Raw genomic sequence first — 18,855 nt, forward strand, 5'->3', positions numbered from 1 at the left:
AGAGTGGAAGCACAAGAGTAGATACCCTAGATTAAATTTTTCCACTAGAGGTCTTCTGGCAATGCCAAAAAAGGGGTGAGGGAGATCAAGATGATCTTCACACTCAAACATCTAGAAATTGCCCTACAAGAAGCAGCAAGTAATTATAGCAGTAAATTAAAATATAAAGATTTTATTCTTACCTGTCCAACCATGCAAGCAATGCTTTAGCAGCACCAATAAGCTCTACCACAGAAGTAAGGAATTCATTGGGGGGCTTGCGAGAGGTATTTCCATCATAATTTGAACTTTTCCTACGGCTGCTGATGTAATTTTGCAGATTGTTGGATGATGCTCGCAGCTTGAGAACCAGGTTCTTCATATTGTCTGTTTCAAGGCCATAGTTCTGCAAGGAATATTATTAAGCTGGATAAGTCTCCCTGTTGAGTCCTCCTATTTATTATACCACAAGTTACAAACTCATATGGGATGGAATGTCTGAGGATTTGCCCAATTTTTTTCTGTATTTTTAGCAAAAATGCCTTCTAAGATTTGTTCTACACTGCAGCCACTAAAGAATACTTTTGTGGGTGCCATGAAACCCCTTCAGTTTCTAACATTAATGAGATTTGAGGACACTTTTCCATCAGAATGAAGTCCCAATGTCCTATTAGATGCCATTTACCTTTAAAATGTAGTCAGACGAATAGGATTGTGTTGTTTTTCTTTTTGTTAAAGGAAAGCAAATGCTGTTTTTTCTTAAAATGTTTTCTATACTTTGGTACATAAACACTGAAGTAACATTTCATTCACAACTAAAGCTACGTTTAATCTGGCAAGAGATAAAAACATCAACAGGAAGCAAATGTAATTTCACAGTCAAAAGATGGAATAAATATTTGGATCACAAGTTTTCAGTAACTGTGCTCCTTGATTACAGCACTGCAATTATTTGCAAGTTTGAAGACTGCATCAACACTACATATAGTAATTAAAACCATTCTTAGACATCGTATTTTTCATTCAATAGCATCTTTATAGAAATTTTTGAAATAAAAAAAAATAATCTGTAAATCCTGTCTGTAACTTCAGCTTTATAAATTCAAATACAACCAAACCATGCTCCATAAGATTAAAACTCAATTATTTAATCAACACATTGATCATCTTATTCCAAACATGCCAGAAATGCTATACTTTATCTGTTCTAGAAACAACTCAGTTTTGTAATCAAGATTTTCTTTTTGCTATCAGTGTGCAAATGTGTGAGTTATGTAGCAATATGTTGCTGAGTATCTTTGCTTTTGAGTCATCTCACCTTGCAAAACCTCTGTGGGCACCTTCTGAAAGTTAATGCTTAGCTCTGAGTAAGAAATCCTGCTTTTCCCAAAAACCCTGCCTTTCTCTACTCTTTTGCTGCTGCAGATTTCTGTTACTAACCTCCAAGTTCCATCGTTTAGTCATACTATCTACTTTTTCTCCTTCCTCCCTCAAAAACCTAAAGCAACTAAAGCAAATCTTAATTCCATTCAACGCCAAGTTTCCAGGGGTTTCCAATGCCTCCACTCAGGATCACTGCATCACCCAGGCTGGAGGGGAGCTCAGGAAGTCTCAGTCCAACCTCCTGCTCACAGCAGGCTCAGCTGTGAGCTCACATCAGCTTGTTCAGGGCTTTACCCAGTCAGATCTTGAAAACCTCCAAGGACAGAGACTGCACAACCTTACTGGGCAACCTGATCCACCCTTTGACCGTCCTCAGAGTGAGAAAGTGTTTCCTTACACCCAGCCTGAACCTCTCGTTTCAACTTCTGCCCAACGCCTCCCATCCTCCCGCCATGCACCACCGTGAACAGCCCAGCTGTGTCATCCTCCCAACAGTGTTCCCCACCACGGCAGGTGCTGGGGATCTGCTGTTAGGCCTCCCTGAAGCTGTCTCTTCCCCAGGCTGAAGAAGCCCCAGTCCCTCAGCCTCTCCTCACTGGTGAGTGCTCCAGCCCTGATCAACTGAGTAACCATCCACTGAGCTTGCTCTGATTTGTCCCCATCTTTCCTGTACTTGGGGGCAGGGGGCATATGTAGACCAATGAGTGCCGAGTAAAGGGTGATAATCGCTTCCCTTCCTCTCCTGGACATGCTCCCATTAATACAGCCCAGCATGCTGCTGTCTTCTGTAATGCCAGGGCACACTGCTGGCTTGTGGCTCCATTCCCTCCACAGTCAAGTATCCGTAAACCAGGCTGGAATATCTTGGATTAAGTCATTTACAAAAGATGAAACAGAATCTTTGCCCCAAATAAACCCACCAGCAAAAGGAGAGGTTTCAGCTACCTTTAAAATACCTACCACCTCCTATGGATAACATCCCAGTGTAAGTTACATAAGTGCCTCCGTCGTGTCCCCCTGAGGGCTCTTGGCAAGGAAGTACCCTTACAGTGCAGCCAGGAGTAGGGGTTGAGAGGATATATCCAATTAAAAAAATGCCACTGTTGCAGGAACAAAGCATATCCTTAAAATTTCCAAGATCAGAGAGGGATGTTAACAGGAAGCAATGTTAAAATCCTTGCACGCTGCCATCTATGAATTTATCACCTTTAAATTAAACAAAAAACCAAACCAAAACAAAAAACCAAAACAACAACGCCAAAAAAATAAACAAACCCAAGAGCATCGTCAAGATGCATTTCTTGCAGTTAGCTTTCTCATCCTCAAAGGACATTGCATATTAGTCTATTTTTGGAGGAATACTTTTTCCACCAACAGGTCTGGATGTGGGTATGTTCCTGTGACCACAAGAATTTGTAAGTAGCCATGTGCCAGAAGTGTCCTCCTTTAACGGGGGAATTGGAGGACGTCAACCCCTGACCTTCCATAAAGGAACAGAAAATACTTGAGTTGTTTCTATACGGTGGTATAACCACCTAATCACCCTGGTCAGAACTTGAGTCTTTATATACTTAAGTATCTCCAGGTGTTTCTTTCTGTCCTTCAGGTGCAGAAATTGTGCCCACCACCTGTGGTTTTCTGCAATTGGAGATGGCCTCAGCATTTAAGAGGACACATGTTGATATACCAGGTCAGATTTTGGCTTTGGCCCTAAAATGTTCACATACTCCTTATCACATCTCTCTCACCTTTATACAGCAGGTCAGTCCGGTGTGACTTTTCCAGTTCAGCCAGTTTTTAAATAATACTGTCAAGTAGTTCTCAGAATTGAGGTGGACTTTGGCAACACAGGTGTTGCCTCTGGAGATATAGGGGCTCCAGCTTATGGCTGCAACTGGTCTCCCCAACAGCCTATCGAGCACATCACAGCCAAGCTCTCCAGTCACTGCACTAAGCCTTCCTACAACTTCCCCCAGAGACTCCAAGGAATGCACCCAAGATATCTAAACCAGCAGTTTGTGCTCCAGAAGAAATCGTGGCTAAGCACAATACCTACCTAGCACAACAGGGAGCACACAGCTTTTCAGTACAGGTGACCAAATCCTCCAACTACGGATCAGGCCTGAGGGATAAACTTTCCCAGAACACAGGGTCATCACAACCCAAACCACCTCTGCTCCAGGGGCAAGCCAGTCTCCTCACCTGCTTGCTCTAATGCACAGAAAACGTTATGCCCCTTCACCAGATACAGCAATGTTTCTATCCAAGCTGACGCTATCCCGACCACCCCCCACACACGCTTATTTCTGCTATTTTTCTGCTCCTTCACTTGCAATGTCTAGTCTGTTGGCCAGGCTGGTTTGGGGAACTAAACCATTTTAAAAAATTAAAAAGGGAATAGATTCATTCAACTGTAGTGTGCTCTCAGCTGGTTTAGCTCCCTCAAGTAGCTCACCTGAGAGTCAGGCAAGTGCAAGCACAACAAATCACTAATCAGAGGACAGGAGGGGGTGGAGGCAGCAGCTGACTTGGATTAATTTAACTTGTCATGGAGCTGTAGCCCCAATTCAGGACAGATCGGAATGCTGATAGCATGGCAGCGCACCAAACAGCCTTCACAGTGACACATAGTAGAAGTGCAAAGCTTAGCAGGCTTTTTTGAAATATTTCTATAGGACTGAGGATACAATATTTAACAGCCTATTATTTAAGCAATCAAAAGGTTTTAGCTGTTGCTCATGAACCAAAGAACATGTTCTATTTTCCTATCACTCCCGATTTAAAACATCAAAGTTGCTTTCATCAAAGCCCAGGATGTCAAGAGCAGCGGTCAAGAGCACCCTGTGTCAAACATTCCCAGCTCGTTACTGATTAACCTGGGGAGCCACACGCAGGGCTGGAGCGAGAGACAGCACGCACACGTGCACGAGAGAGCACATGCGCATAAGAGCGCGCTCTTTCCAAACTTCATTACATTTAGTGAGAAAAAGTACACTGACCAAATAATTGCTCAAGGTTAGGCAGCCAACATAAAATTATAGAAAAAAGTGCAGCTAACTGAAATCAAAAGAGCACAGCAGTTGTGTCAGAGCTGACTTGGGCTGATCCAGAGCCCAGGGTAGCATCACCTTCCCCTTCCCAGCCATGTTCATGTGCTGCAGTCTGACGAGCTGTATCTGCTCACTGATCCAACTGAAAACCAGCTCGGGAAAAAAAAAAATAATAATAAAGACAGACTGAATGGCTGCTCAAAAGCTGATCCAACTTACTGCATGCCTATATAAACACTAGAGTTAACACAACGTATTGTCACAGTCACTCATTCTTGCTCTCTCTCTTTTAACAAAAATGAATCCTAAAGAATCCTTTGGATTTCCTAATAAACAGCACTAAATTTGAGACCTCTAGAAAACTGAAATCTTATGAGGTGGTGCACAGATGTGGTGCTCTTGACAAGAATTAGGCATAAAGGGTAAGTCTTCATGTATGCATGTTCTATTTTATGACGTGATGTTATATTCTGTTGCACTGCAAATACGCTGGCAGAACATTACTACCAGTGAAATTATCAAAGGCACAACACTAAAAACTACGTTCTTTTTGCTTTGTGGTTTGGTGTTGGCAGCTTTTTTCTGGTTGTTGTTTGTTTTTGTTGGGTGGTGTTTTTTGTTTTTTTTTTTTTAAGATTGCTTCAAACTAGTATTTCTTCATTCTAACCTCAAGAAAAATCAGCTGCTTTTGTTCTTCCAAACTCTCCCATCATACAACATAGGTAAAGATTCAGAAATCTAATCCAAGGAACACATTAAAAGTAAAAATATTTGCATACAGTTTCCTGTTAATGCTTGCATTGTTTTGTATTTATTACACACAAACAGGCAAGTCTACTCATCAGGGAATGAAAAGTAAGTATTCAGTTTTCACCACCATTCTAGATGCTTTTTGTCCAAATTATTTGGCTGAGAAAGCTTAACCTCTGGATCCCTGCCGCTGCTTTTGTGGTTTCGCATGAGTTTAAAAAGCATATTTATTTATGTTTGTTTCCCGCTCCCCCAAATACTTCAGTCAACTAAGAAATGTCTTCCTCCTATCCCTTTTCTCCCCCAAGCAAACACTGTCATTGACAAAAATACGGAGGCACTCAAGCTGATACTTTTTCCCCTCTGGAGAATTTAGTTTCTTTGATACATCCTCTAAATTCCTTAAATAAGTCTTTAACATCTGTTCAGAAAAGCCTATTAGACCAGTCAAGAGCAACAGAAACGTGTGCCCGCAAGAAACCTTTGCTTTTTATCCCTGTCCACACTCTCTTCCTGCTGCCTCTTCAGCTGCAGCTTTGGTGCACGTGCTGCCACTGCTATGAGGAGATGAGGGAACACTGCCTCATCACCAAAGCAGCAGAGAAACACGCATTCATTTCTTTCAGCTATACTGGTTCTAGAGTTTGCTTACTGTGTCAGCAAACACCATAACTTGCAGGCATATTTTCAGCTTGGCAGCATAGCTGCCAAAGAGGCCTCTATTCCTATAAAATCCAAAATAATAATAATTTTTTAAAAATTTTTAAAAGGTGTAGCTGGTGTCCTTTCTCAAGGAAAGGACTGTCTTCACACTCTGTTTTTACAACTGATCTACTGAGGCTGGAAAAAAGGTCTGTATGCTCAGTCAATGTTTGAAAAGAGTTACAGGAGAAAGATGTTTGTTCCAAAGGTAGCTGCTTCACCGTCTTTAGAGCCGCAAGTGTTCTTGCGGTACGAGGGAGCCAAAGCACTGACCTGAAGGAAGCTCAGCTGGAAAACTGCCAAGGCAAAGCTAGATAAAAAGGGAAATTCTCCTTGAGAACACCAGGAATGGAGAACCACCAAAACCCCTTCTCAGGCCACCCCAAGAATGACAACTTTCAAAGCCTGACCTCAGTCCGGCCCAGCCAACGTCACATTTCCACAGTGTGAGCTAAAGCTTAGTGGGGAGGGAAAGGGGAAGGAAGAGAAGAAAATCCTAAAAATAGTTCCCTGGCTTTTTAATTCAAGGCCCCAAAAGTCAGGGAAATGTCACCGTATATATATACACAAACACAAAAGACATCCACTACATTATGTCAATACACAGACCCACTTTCAAAGAACTAACACAGGTGGAATAGGGAAATCTTCATTCTCTCACACAAAAAGAGGGAGACAGCAAAATAAAAAACTGGCTGTCACTAGAACTTAAAACACACCGTCCCCTTCGGAACAAAATCAATGGTGATTTTATACAGCAATCTGAAAAACTCAAGGGAAGGGGCATTATGAAGGTGACAAAGGGCATACCTAAAACACAGAAATTCTTCCTCCACCTCTTAAAAAGGAACAAGGACATTTCAGCTGCAATGTGAACTCTGTCTAATGCATTAACTTGAGCTGCATTTCACAAAGGATTTCCAGAAACGAGTCTGAGGTCAAAACTTTTGTCTACAAAGGAAATTAGAAGGAAATCGTAGGAGATAAAACACAGCTTTAGGTTCTGGCAGTTGTCCAGCTTTGTTCATTTTATTCTAATATTTTAAAAAGAAGAAAAAAGTGCCTTAGGGGGCTGCCACATCCATTACTTCAGCCAGGACTGTATACAACATATAGTACATTTACTAACTCACCAGATGCCTTCATTTGGCTGACAGATTATCCCTCACGACAACACAAACTGCAATTCAGGCTAATTATGTTCTTCTATCAGATTTTCAAGTTAATGTTAAAATTTTTTGACAGATCAAATACCGAAAAGGAAATAAAACGTTTTTCAAATGTAAGAGCAACTCTTTGGGAAACCTTTCAGATTGTATGAAGTGATTTCATTAAACACATTTCTTTCAGTACAGGCTATCCAATTTGTTCCTGGTTGTGGAGTACAAAGAATCCCTGTAGCACCTCTCTTCTGCAAATAAAGGACGTATCACACAGGCAACAAAGACTCTCCATTTTAAGAAGAGTATGCTTAGTGCTGCAAGTCTTGCCTAATGAAGAGAAGACAGGCTAGCGCTGGCCAAGGAATCATCAAGGCAGCCTTTCCAACCCTTCTCCCTGATGTAATCATATATACCTCTGGCGCTTATTCACTGTGTTACCTCAAACACATGCTTCAAGACTGTGTCCAAACTACGGCTTTTAAATAAAGCCTGCACTAGCAAAACAGTCCAAAATTTATTCTTTTCAGAGTATGTTTGTTTTAAAAGTATCTGCGCAGTTATATATCAGAAGTAAGACAGAGGAACAACTTAAGTTCCAGATCCAATGGCAGTTTAAATCAACTATAACGGAATTAGCAAAACATCCTTTATTTCAAGAGCATTTTCTTCACTTTGTATTAGACTACAGATCACCCTAAACTCATTTCAATTTATGTAAGGAACGATTAGCAGCTGTCATTTCAAGACTATGCCTTCTATCTTCTATCATAAATTCACTCTACTCAATATCAATTTTAATCACTCTTTTCACTAACAGGAGCCACCAGATCTAACAGTGCTACTCAGACAACTTCTTTCTTTCGAAGGGCAACCAAACAAATTAGTGATACCTCTTACAAGGAAAAAGTTAGAGCTATTAACACAAAACTTCAGAGAATTAAACAAATTCTTACTGTTTTCTTTTACTGGGAAGTGTAACAGAAAACAAGAGACGCAGGTATTCTGGTTTTATCAGACTTGACTTAGTTATTCACCCAAAAAGACCACTTCAAGAAATTCTCTGCATGTCTGTTCACCACTTAACTAACCAGCGCACACAGGAGATCCACAGCCTCCAGAACCAGCTCCTGGTGTCCAATCCGTGAGATACCCAAGTCTTCAAGGTCCTGGTGAGAAATCTGTAACAGCTGTTCACCATTTATCTTCTCCCGTTCAAATTTATGGACATACTGCTGCAGGCAATCATCCAGGCCTACCAAAACACAAAAGAGAGAAGGGAACGTGATTACAAATTTCTGCCTTCTCTTCCCCTTCTCCCAATTTAAAAAAAAAAGAAAAAAAAAAAAACAAAACAAAACACACACACACACACAAAAAACAAAACCAAAAACACCCACAAAAAGAAAACCACCACACACCAAATAAACCCCACACAACAAAAATAAAATGCTGTGAGAGGCACAAATTGGAAGCTCACACAATACATGATGCCAAATTATATAAGAAACTTGCAGTGCAACTGAAGTTGTACCACAGGGTCATAGAAACAGAGCATGCAGATTACAGGGATCTTTGGGTCACCTAAGTCAATGCATGACCCACCTACTCCTTGTGGATCAAGTTCAGCTGGTAAGAACGTCCCTTTGGTGTGTGCATAGGCAAAGCTATTAAGGGGCACGCATAGGCAAAGCTATCAGGGTAACCCAAACCCCTGAAGGGTAACCAAAGCAAAACCCACAAAAAATAACAACTGACCAAAAGAAAAAAAAAAAAAAAAACCAAGAAGAAATACAAGTCAAGGCAAGAACACAGATCTTGCCCAAAGCCTAGTTAAACAAGCAAACAAACAAAAGCATAAAACCCGCAGTTCCCCATCCACTTGTACGTAAAAAGGCTAAACAAATGATGAGAGGAAAATGGAACAAAGGCAAAGCAATCAAAGTTATGTTTGTCTCAAGTCTCATTAGTCCCTTGATTTATGAGACGCTGCAGCTTCCTGAATCAGCCATTCCTTCCCCTTGCTGAGGATTAATGGCACACACCAATAAGAAATCCAATACACTTTTGTATCTACGAAGAATTTTTAAAACAGTATTTTGTCCCAGCAATATCTCTAAAATCCTCACATTAAATTGCGATTCTATGATCCCGTGATTTTTTTTTCCCCCCAGTGATTACAGAAACGATTTCTGGTCTTCATTTTGTTTTATTTAACTAAACTTCATGTGTTAATCCTGTGTTCTCATGTATTCTACTCATTTCCTCTGTTCTTAAAGATCCTGTGAGCAATAACAATCAGGGGAAAAAAATCTGGATAGATGTGTCATTTTGAAGATGATGCAGTGCTCTTGATGCCCTATTCCACTTCAATATACTAGCTAGAGCAAAAGGAACAGGTCCAGTTAGATCTGTTTTGTAGAAATATACCACATTCACAGAAAATAGTTGACCCAAGCAAAAATTCAGATTACACATTCAACATCTACTTTGTAGCATCCACAATAGCTACATTGTTTGACCATTCAGTTTTTAAAAAATTGAACCTTTAGCTGTATAAAGGATGTTTATCCACTATGCTGGCTCAAAAGGAAGCCATTGAGATAGACAGGATGTCGAATGCTGCAGATGAGAAACACGAACAGCATCCTGAGCTACAAGGAAACGAGAGCCAGAAGACCAGCACTCAGTTCCACTCACGGAGCTGCATTAGCGGTCTGGAAAACAAGCACTCCCAGCGCACTCCACTGCCAAGAAAACATTCGAGACAAATCACAAGGGGGGTTCTAGCAGTCACATGAAACATATTCCTTTCTTCAGCGCAGCACAAGCAGTCACTGCTGCCTTGCAGTGTCTGGTCACAGCAGATCTGTAGATTTTGGACTCCCAAAGGCACAGGCTTACTTAACACACATCACTTGCCTTCATAATGCTTGCTCAGAAATTAGTAAGGACAGACACCCTGGCACTTAACAGTCACCCCTTTACATGACTTGGGCAAACTTAATTATTGCAGTACATCAAAATCCGGCTGAACAAGCACGACTCCTCCACGTGCAGAGCTACTAGTGTGCACAGCTTGATTTTTAAGCATAATTATGAATGGGAAAACCCGCATGCAAGATGAGCAGTCTCCCAGGGCTACAGTTGTTTGGGGTGCACTCTTGTTTCTTCCCATCTGTCTTGGCAAGACCACATAAATTTTGAAAATTGAGCCCAGTGTTCTCTTTCCCACAGGCATGAAATTCTCCCTTAGGCTATACAAACTCTTTTCCCAGCAAAAATAATAAAAAGATCTGGCCTTCATTGTTTAACAATTTATTTTTTCAAAACAAATTCTCAACAGAGGCTGACATACAGTGCACATATTTGGCATTCCAAATTTTTAATGCAGTCTTGCGGACCACTGTTTCCCATCATTTGCCATTGTAAGACCACAGTTTCCATTACAAATTACACAAACACCTAAAATAAAATACTTTATTCAGCATGCAATGAAGTTTTCACTTTTCAAGTTTTTTTGATGCAGTGTTGCTTTTGCCTACTATGCTTTCTGTGTGTTGACTCAACTTTCTAGATCCTCATTCTATGCTAAAACATATGCCTCACAAATGCATATATCCCCTCCAAGAAATGTAACTATGTCTTTCACCTTTAATCACACTGTAAGACTGTATTTTATAAAATAAAATATTACAAAAATCACACAAATGTTAATTCAAAACAGTCAACACAGGGCCATAGCTGCTCAGCTAGAAATGTATTTAAGAATAAGAGACCAAAACTATGCAAAGCAGGAAGTGAAGGCAGACCCACACACTCATGGCAAGCATTCACTAATGGTTTAAGATGAGATTACTAACATTAGTGTTGTTATTATTTTTACTAAGAAACATATGGAAAAACCTTAAATATTTTAATTGAGATTGCAACCACATTTATATCCTATTGTTTAAACATTTCATTCTTATGATTGAAAATGACTCATCATGTACAAACAAAAAAAATCCTATTTCTCCAAGAGGAAAAGCAGAAGGGAAGAAAAAAGGACTCCTAAATCAGTTCAATAAAATAAACTAAATAATATTTAAGCAAAGCTTTAAAGGTCAGCATTCAAATGTCACTGGTAATCTAAATTAACCACTCATTTTTATCTTCTTCCAAACATCTCAGTTCTTTCCATGTATTTTCTCTGTAAACTTCAGAGCCTCACGTAGATTTGGTATTGCCCATTAGCAAAGTCTGGACATTTTTGAGAAACTTAGATAAATTAAGAACTATAAAAAGCAGTCTACATTACTCAGAAAGATATTTTCTTACTTGCCAGGTCATTTGCTAGAAAATAATTTTCTCTAATTCCAATAAAAATACGATTAAGACTCTGACATTGGAAAAGATAACTATTACCACTGAAAAGCCCTTCTGAGGTCTAATCTATTCATTTTATGCTCAGTGTGTTTAAAAAGCATTTGTCTCAACTGCACGTGAGAAATCCCTATATTATTCCTTGCACATACATCAAAATCACACACGAAAGATAACATCCTTCCCACTTACATAATTGTTTAGAGAATGAGGGAAGATGGAAATGGAAATAGCAATACCCAAGTTTGACAACAATAGTAGCAGTGATTTTTGGGCGGAGGGAGAAAGAAAGAGAGATACTAGTCTGGCTTGTGTTATTCATATCATGAAAACCCTTCTGAGGACCTGCAGTGTAACTTGAACAAACCTCCCTCACAAATTTTGGCAGGTGTAGAGATGTGCAATAGATCCAAAGAACTGTCTAGACTTTTCTGTCTAAAATAACCTTCCACCACCATGCAAAGCACCCCAGAAGACATTCAATACCTTGCATTCATGCAAAAACATTAGGACAGGGCTTACACCTACAGGTTTGCACTGATACCAATCTCCATCTGTTTCCAAGATTAAGAAAGTTATTTTGAATAAGAATTGAGGGAAAACACCAATTTTGAGGCGGTTAAGGGGGAGGCTTGGGTCTAAGCCATAACTATCAGTTTACTCAGAGAATTAACATTTCTACTGTTGATAGATGTCAGACATTCAGCAATGAGGTATCTGACTCCTGAGTACTAGACGTGCGTTTTATGAGTAGAGTATTAAGTAGTGTCATGCCTTTTGCTCAACTTCTGTGTTGAACATTACCAAATAATTCATCTACCATAAAGCAGTAAAAACTAATGTATTACGGCCACAGGTCCAAAACCAGCAGACTCACCACCTATTCTTTCCTCCCACCACCCCACTCTTCCTCACTTGCTTCTCTTGTGAGACCACAGAACCTATATACTCCCACATGGCGGGGGGTGGGGGGCATGGGGGTTAGAGCAAGGAAGGGAAAGGGGAGATAGACAGGCCAAGGAACTGAGGAAGGAACGGGGAGGGGGAACTGGAACATGACTGAGATAATTTTCTGTTAGTTCAGGAACCTGAACAGATTCTCAGGACAGCTCATAAAATGACAAAGCTGACACGAAGAAGTGGTAGGAGCACAAGCCACTTGAACAGAGGAAGAACTTGTAAGTACAAGACCTTCTTCACATAGCACCACCAGGAGGATCATTGCTCACCGTCTCAAGGAAATACAGCCTTATTATTATGAATATGGACTCATCTCTTCTCTGCTGGGTGACTCTAACAAACTGGCAGCACCTAGTCTCTCAGGGTAGCACCAAGGTTCAACTACAACTCTCAGCCCGTCAAGGGACTGCCTGGGACAGCAGGCTTGGTGGGACTGCCAAAGTCTTTTTTGCCTCATCAACTGAAGAAACACATTCAAATGTTATAAGAATCTGATCTTCCCACCTAAGAAATTCACTCTTATTCTGGTCTCCCCTTCACAGTCTATTCAGTTGCTATGTTTAGTCTCCAAAGACTCCTTGCACACACCAACTTCAATCCATCCTCCCAAGATTTGAAAGATGATCAGCTCTAGGTGAATCTTTGACATAGCCCATCATACATGCCATTATACTATTATTTATATTCCACATCATTTTATAACTTCAATTGTTCATTGTGATAGCTTCCTTCTTTCAGTTCCTCCATCTATTTCCAGGACTGGAAGGAATTAATAAAAGAAAAAGCAGGAGGGAATCAAGGCAGCAAATAAATGCTTGAAAGAGAAAAGAGCTACTTCATAAGTGGATGAACCGGCACCTGAGAAGGCAAATGAAAGTAAAGAAAAAGGCTCTGCAAGTCAGCTGTGAAAAGCTGAAGCAGTTCAGCAGGACAGGTACAGGGTGAAAAGGAACAAACTGAAAAGTTTGAGGAGAAAGAAAACTAAACACACAGTTTTCTTTAATATAGAACACAGTGGGAGGGCTGTTCCACTGTAACGCCACAGATGCCATTCTCCTCCTGCAATATTACAGACAAACAGAGCCAGGGGTGACTTTAACAAAGGAATTCAAGGTCCTTTAAAAGGATGATAAGAATAAATCTAGAGTAGTCAGTGGAAAATTAATTCAGTAATAATCCGAGCCTAGGTAAGAACTGACTTTTTAGGATCCACATGCCTGTTTCTTAGCTATAGAATCATCGAATGTATTGGGTTGGAAGGGACCTCTAAAGGTCATCTAGTCCAACCCCTCTGCAATAAGCAGGGACATCTCTAACTAGATCAGGTTGCTCAGAGGCCCATCAAGCCTGACCTTGTATGTCTCCAGTGATGGGGCTTCCACTACCTCTCTGGGCAACCTGTTCCAGTGATCCACCACCCTCATATTAAAGAACTTTTTTCTAATGTCCAACCTAAATCTACCCTTTTCTAGCTTAAAACCATTACCCCTCATCCTGTCACTACAAATCCTTGTGAACAGTTCTTCCCCTGCCTTCTTATAGACCCCTTTCAGGTACTGGAAGGTCACTATAAGGTCTCCCTGGAGCCTTCTCTTCTTCAGGCTGAACAAGCCCAACTCTTTCAGCCTCTCTTCATAGGGAAGGTGCTCCAGCCCCCGATCATTTTTGGGGCCCTCCTCTGGACATGCTCCAACAGCTCCACATCCTTCTTGTGTTGGGGGCTCCAGAGCTGGATGTAGTACTCCAGGTGAGGTCTCACCAGGGCAGAGTAGAGGGAGAGAATCACTTCTCTCAACCTGCTGGCCACAGTTCTTTTGATGCAGCCCAGGATGCGACTGGCTTTCTGGGCTGCAGTTGCGCACTGGTGGGTCGTGTCCAGCTTTTTGTTCCACTAGTACCCCCAAGTCTTTTTCCACAGGGCTGCTCTCTAACATGTCTTCTTCCAGCCTGCATTGATACTGGCAGTTGCCCTGGCCCAAGTCCAGGACCTTGCACTTGGCCTTGTTGAACCTCACGAGATTCACCTGGGCCCACCTCTCCAGCTTGTCCAGGTCCCTCTGGATGGTATCCCATCCCTTGGCTGCACAACCCAGCTTGCTGTCATCAGCAAACAAACTTGCTGAGGGTGCACTCAATGCCACTGTCAATATTATTAACGAAGATCTTAAACAGCATTGTTCCCAGTACAGACCCCTGAGGGACACCACTTGTCACCATTTTCCATCTGGACATCAAGCCACTGACCACTACTCTCTGGATGTGACCATCCAGCCAATTCCTTAGCCACTGAACAGTCCCCTCATTGAACCTACATCTCTCCAACTTAGAGAGAAGGATGTTGTGGGGGACCACGTCAAAGGCCTTGAAGAAGTCCACACAGATGACATCCATAGCTCTTCCCTTGTCCACTGATGCAGTCACTCCATTGTAGAAAGCCACTAGGTTGTTCAGGCAGGACTATCACGATTGGTTTAGCATTTATCTTTCCATAAGTTTTCAAAACAAAATTTTAGTTATCAGTTGGTGTGAGCCACTCATAGGGGCCAGAAGAGAGCTCAAAGGCCTCAGTTTGCAAAGAAAAAATAAAAGCCTTCAAGAGATCTTTGAATTACCGTCTAGTGTCCAAAGGTAAAAACACTTCCTTGTTCAATTTTTTAATCCCAAGTAATTTCACACTCATAACACTGCCACCATCTGAAGCATCAATCATTTTAAAAATAAAAAAAAACCCCACACAACTCAATTGAAGAGCAAGACCTGATTACTATCATCATCACAAAATGACACAAAATGCATAAACCAGCTTGTTTATAAAATAAGTTCTTATGTAGTCAATTGTAAGCAACTCTTCCACATTTCTGTTTAGTCATCTGCATCCTAACCAAGTAAGTACAGCCTGTTGCCTCACCAGGCATTAGGTCTAGCTTTGCTGAGGACAAGCATTGCCTACAACAGCCAGAATGGTACCGAAGTTTCTTGTCTGTCCCACACAGGGATGGAACCAGACAAATTGCTGGCCTCTGCCTGCCAGCAGGGAGGCAAAGGGCAGCTCCCTCATGAAGGTCACAGCAGGACAGAGGGAAAGGGCAAAGCCTTCAACTCTGATAATGAGTGCTTTATGGTCCCCTCTGACTGACAGTTGCACAGAAAGCCTTTTGCAAGATGTTCCTATTTTCAGTATTCCCAGCTAACATATTTAGCCTGGAAAAACAGACTACATACACACGTGTTCACACTACCTCAAAATAAATCCATTCAGTCCATACAAATCCATCCATAAATCCCTTAGCTTCTTTTGAATGCAAAACTGAAAGCTTTGCCTTGTGATAAAAGAACTGGTGGGTACATTTGGGTTGTAAACCACCCTGACCAGAAGGGCTGCGGAGACTGTGTTTAACCTTTAATCGCTCCATATAGATGCAATCTCAAATTGACAGGCCTTCCACTGTGCTACGCTTTTTACCAGTCCTGCCTACAAAGCCGTTGATTGAGACCATTCCAGCAGTATCCATTATCACACTCCAGACTGTAAATTTGAGGACAACTATAACCTTCAACACTTCACAGGGTAAATCAGCCAAGTGTGTTAAGAAAGTCGAAATAGCTTTTGTTCACATGTTCACTGAACCCTTCCAAGAACTCCAGCAGGTTTGCAAAGCAAGATCTCTCTACAAAAACCAGGAAAACCCACTCAGATTTCCCTCACAAAATACTTTCAGGAAACTAAGCAGACACAGAGTAAGTAAGAGTGGAGTCTTTACAGAAGAAAAGATTGTAGGGAGGAGGACGACACGATAACGGCCTATAAAGCCAGAAGCGACACAAAAACCAGAAAGATCACCAATTATACATTGCTTCTTCCAATGCAGGAACTAGGGAAAGCCAATGAAGCTAGCATGCAACAGGTCCAAACAAGCAATAAGACAGGGATTCTTCACACAGCCATACGCAATGAATGTTCAACAATCATACAGGTTCAGGGGAAGGTGAACAGGTTCATGAAAGAAAACGCCACAGAAGTCACGTCTGACTCAGAGACTCACAACAGAAATGGTTGAAGGCTTGAGGTAGCCTACAGAAGGAAACACACAGTATGTTTGATCTTTCCTATGATCCTCCTTAACTTATCCCTTTTTGGCAAGCATTCAGGAAGGGACACCGAGCTAGACGGCACAGGACATGACTTCCACAGCAGGGCCATACACAGCACCAAAATGTAAGTGGCAGCTTCCTTTTAATTACTTTCATTCCAAGACTCAAGAAAAGTATTATCTCTTTACTACTGAAGGCTACTATTGCTGTTAATATTTACTGTAATACTGTAGATATTTATAGATAAATACACAAGATTTTCCCCAAAATGCAAAAACTCTATACAGAGAAACAGAAGGTGGAGCACAGGGAATGGAGGAAAAGGCTGAACACTTATACTGAACTGTGATATCAATTTAAGCCAAAGATATAACCAAAGCTTTTACAGACTGGTCAAAAAAAAAAAGTCACAGCAAAAACAGACTCTAGTAATACTAGGAAATAGAACACAGGGAATCACATGGCTGCTCCTGTGGGTTGTAATCCAACTTGAGATATTAAAAGCAAGTGGGAAATTGCAAGAGTGAATTAATTTAGAAATTGTACCTTCAGTTGACAATGACTGAATTCGCATCAGGACCGCAAAAATATATTTGAAATGAGTTAATGGTAACATACAATAAACTGAGATAAAAGTAATTCTATAATAAATGAAAACTTAATGGTATTTAATACCAAAAGCATTTCAGCTAAAACTCAAAGTTGAGTTTCTTTTTAATAGCTCTTTTTCAGGGAACTCACAAAAAAAAAATTGGTGTGGGGGGAAGAGAAACCTATTTCTACTATTTTCTAGAGGGTGTTTCTTATTAAGATGTAGCTTTAAGGATTCAAATTAAAGGTAAAATTAAAATGTAATGCTATAGAAACTGAAAAGTGAGTTGTGCTGGCATGCCACATTTCTAAAAAATAGAGGGGGATAAAACAAACAAACAAACAACAAACCAGGACATAGCATAACAATATACAGGTTTAACTAAAAAAATCTCTCTTTATAAAAGAGATACAAGCATGAAGACACAGGCCAATCATACTTTACTAGAGTGAAAAATAGATCACTATGCCACAACCACAGAGAGACAGAAACTAAAGCCTTTTTCAATTTGACAGGGCATTCCCTCTAGACAAAAAAAAAAAAAAAAAAAAAAAAAAAAAAAAAAAAAAGAGTACACTGGGAAATTTAAAAAAAAAAATCTATTGTATTAAATTCCCACCAGTTTGAAGGCAGGTGGGTCAGAATACACATGCAGACATGTTTTTCAGCAGAAGAGCTGGGCTGGACACGTGTGCACAGCTGTGGGCCCCTGCTGCACATACCAGGCCATAACCTCATGGGGCTTTGCTGCCATCACACTCACTAATGTCACCCACTTCCCTGAGAGAATGTGATTGACTCCACCTCTGAATATTAAGCCATTAAGTATCACTTGGCTTCTAGGGCTGAAATTTTGACTCACCTGGAAGGAAGAGGGAACAGGTGAGACATCCTTGTTCATGACTTACTGCTCAGCTCCAGACAGCCAGACTCTGCAGTGCCACCCCAAATACTCATCTTGGGAAAATGGGGTTCCAAGAAGGAAGAATAGGAACCACAAACAAGGGTTCATATTCAAGACCTCTAACACCTGGCAGCATGATATCTTGCTGGCGGCATTTCAGCTGAAACTCTTTGCTAATCCCAGCCACCAAACAGGCTTGCTAACCAGAGAAAGATGAAGGATGAAAAAATGAAGAAAACTGTTGCACATCGTTTTTTTTCCTTATGACTTTGGTGCGCATTCTCTGTCTGTGACAAGGATTAAGTTCCATGTGATGAAGTAGCTTCACACAATACAACACTCATGCATTGGTTTTCTCTTTTAAGAATCAACTACATCACTCACTGACCAGCTACGCTTGGCGAAGGCAATCTTTCCATGCTTTAACAGATTTTGTTTGGCAAACTAAATAAATGAGATGGAAGCAGAGCATATCCATATGTTCTCTGCAGATAGACCTGGCACTCTTAATTTTCAACAGAACACGTGATGAAAGCCAACATTCAGCAGATGCATGCAAAACACATTAAAATAGAGAACACACCTGCCCTGGGCAGACAAGCCCAAATAGCTTCCTAGCCAATACCACAAGATGTTTTCAGGGACATTGCTGACAACATCCTCACCAACTTCACAGTAAAAACAATATCCGACTTGTGACAAGATGCAACTCACATTCATCCCCCGGGTATACTGCAGCATGAGCAAGGCAATAGGAACTAAATAAAATGGCAGTATATTGTAGCTGCAATGAGGCGCGTTTATTTAATCAACATTTATTGCTCAAGCAGCACCTAAGAACTACTATAAACTCCAAGCAAACAAGAAAACATCTCTTTGCCCAATACACTAATACGTGCAAAGGTGTGCCTGTTTGTC

The 18,855-nt window shown here is 40.9% G+C and overlaps 1 protein-coding gene across 3 annotated transcripts in view; it reads right to left on the reverse strand.

Annotated features, from left to right (window-relative positions):
* The window catches only part of CNKSR3 (CNKSR family member 3), a 60,223-nt gene that overhangs the window by 18,373 nt on the left and 22,995 nt on the right, over positions 1 to 18,855 (reverse strand). For 2 of the 3 annotated variants that reach the window (XM_086461115.1, XM_086461113.1), the window contains exons 2-3: positions 8,116 to 8,279; positions 183 to 385 (exon numbers count right to left, since the gene is read on the reverse strand). In XM_086461115.1, coding sequence (XP_086317241.1) covers positions 183 to 385; positions 8,116 to 8,279 — 367 coding nt within the window. Of the gene's footprint in view, positions 1 to 182; positions 386 to 8,115; positions 8,280 to 8,736; positions 8,759 to 18,855 lie in introns of those variants that run through there. The other variant, XM_086461116.1, reaches the window with a different exon arrangement.

This window comes from Leptosomus discolor, chromosome 2, assembly GCF_034619465.1.
Source record: "Leptosomus discolor isolate bLepDis1 chromosome 2, bLepDis1.hap2, whole genome shotgun sequence".
NCBI lineage: Eukaryota > Metazoa > Chordata > Aves > Leptosomiformes > Leptosomidae > Leptosomus > Leptosomus discolor.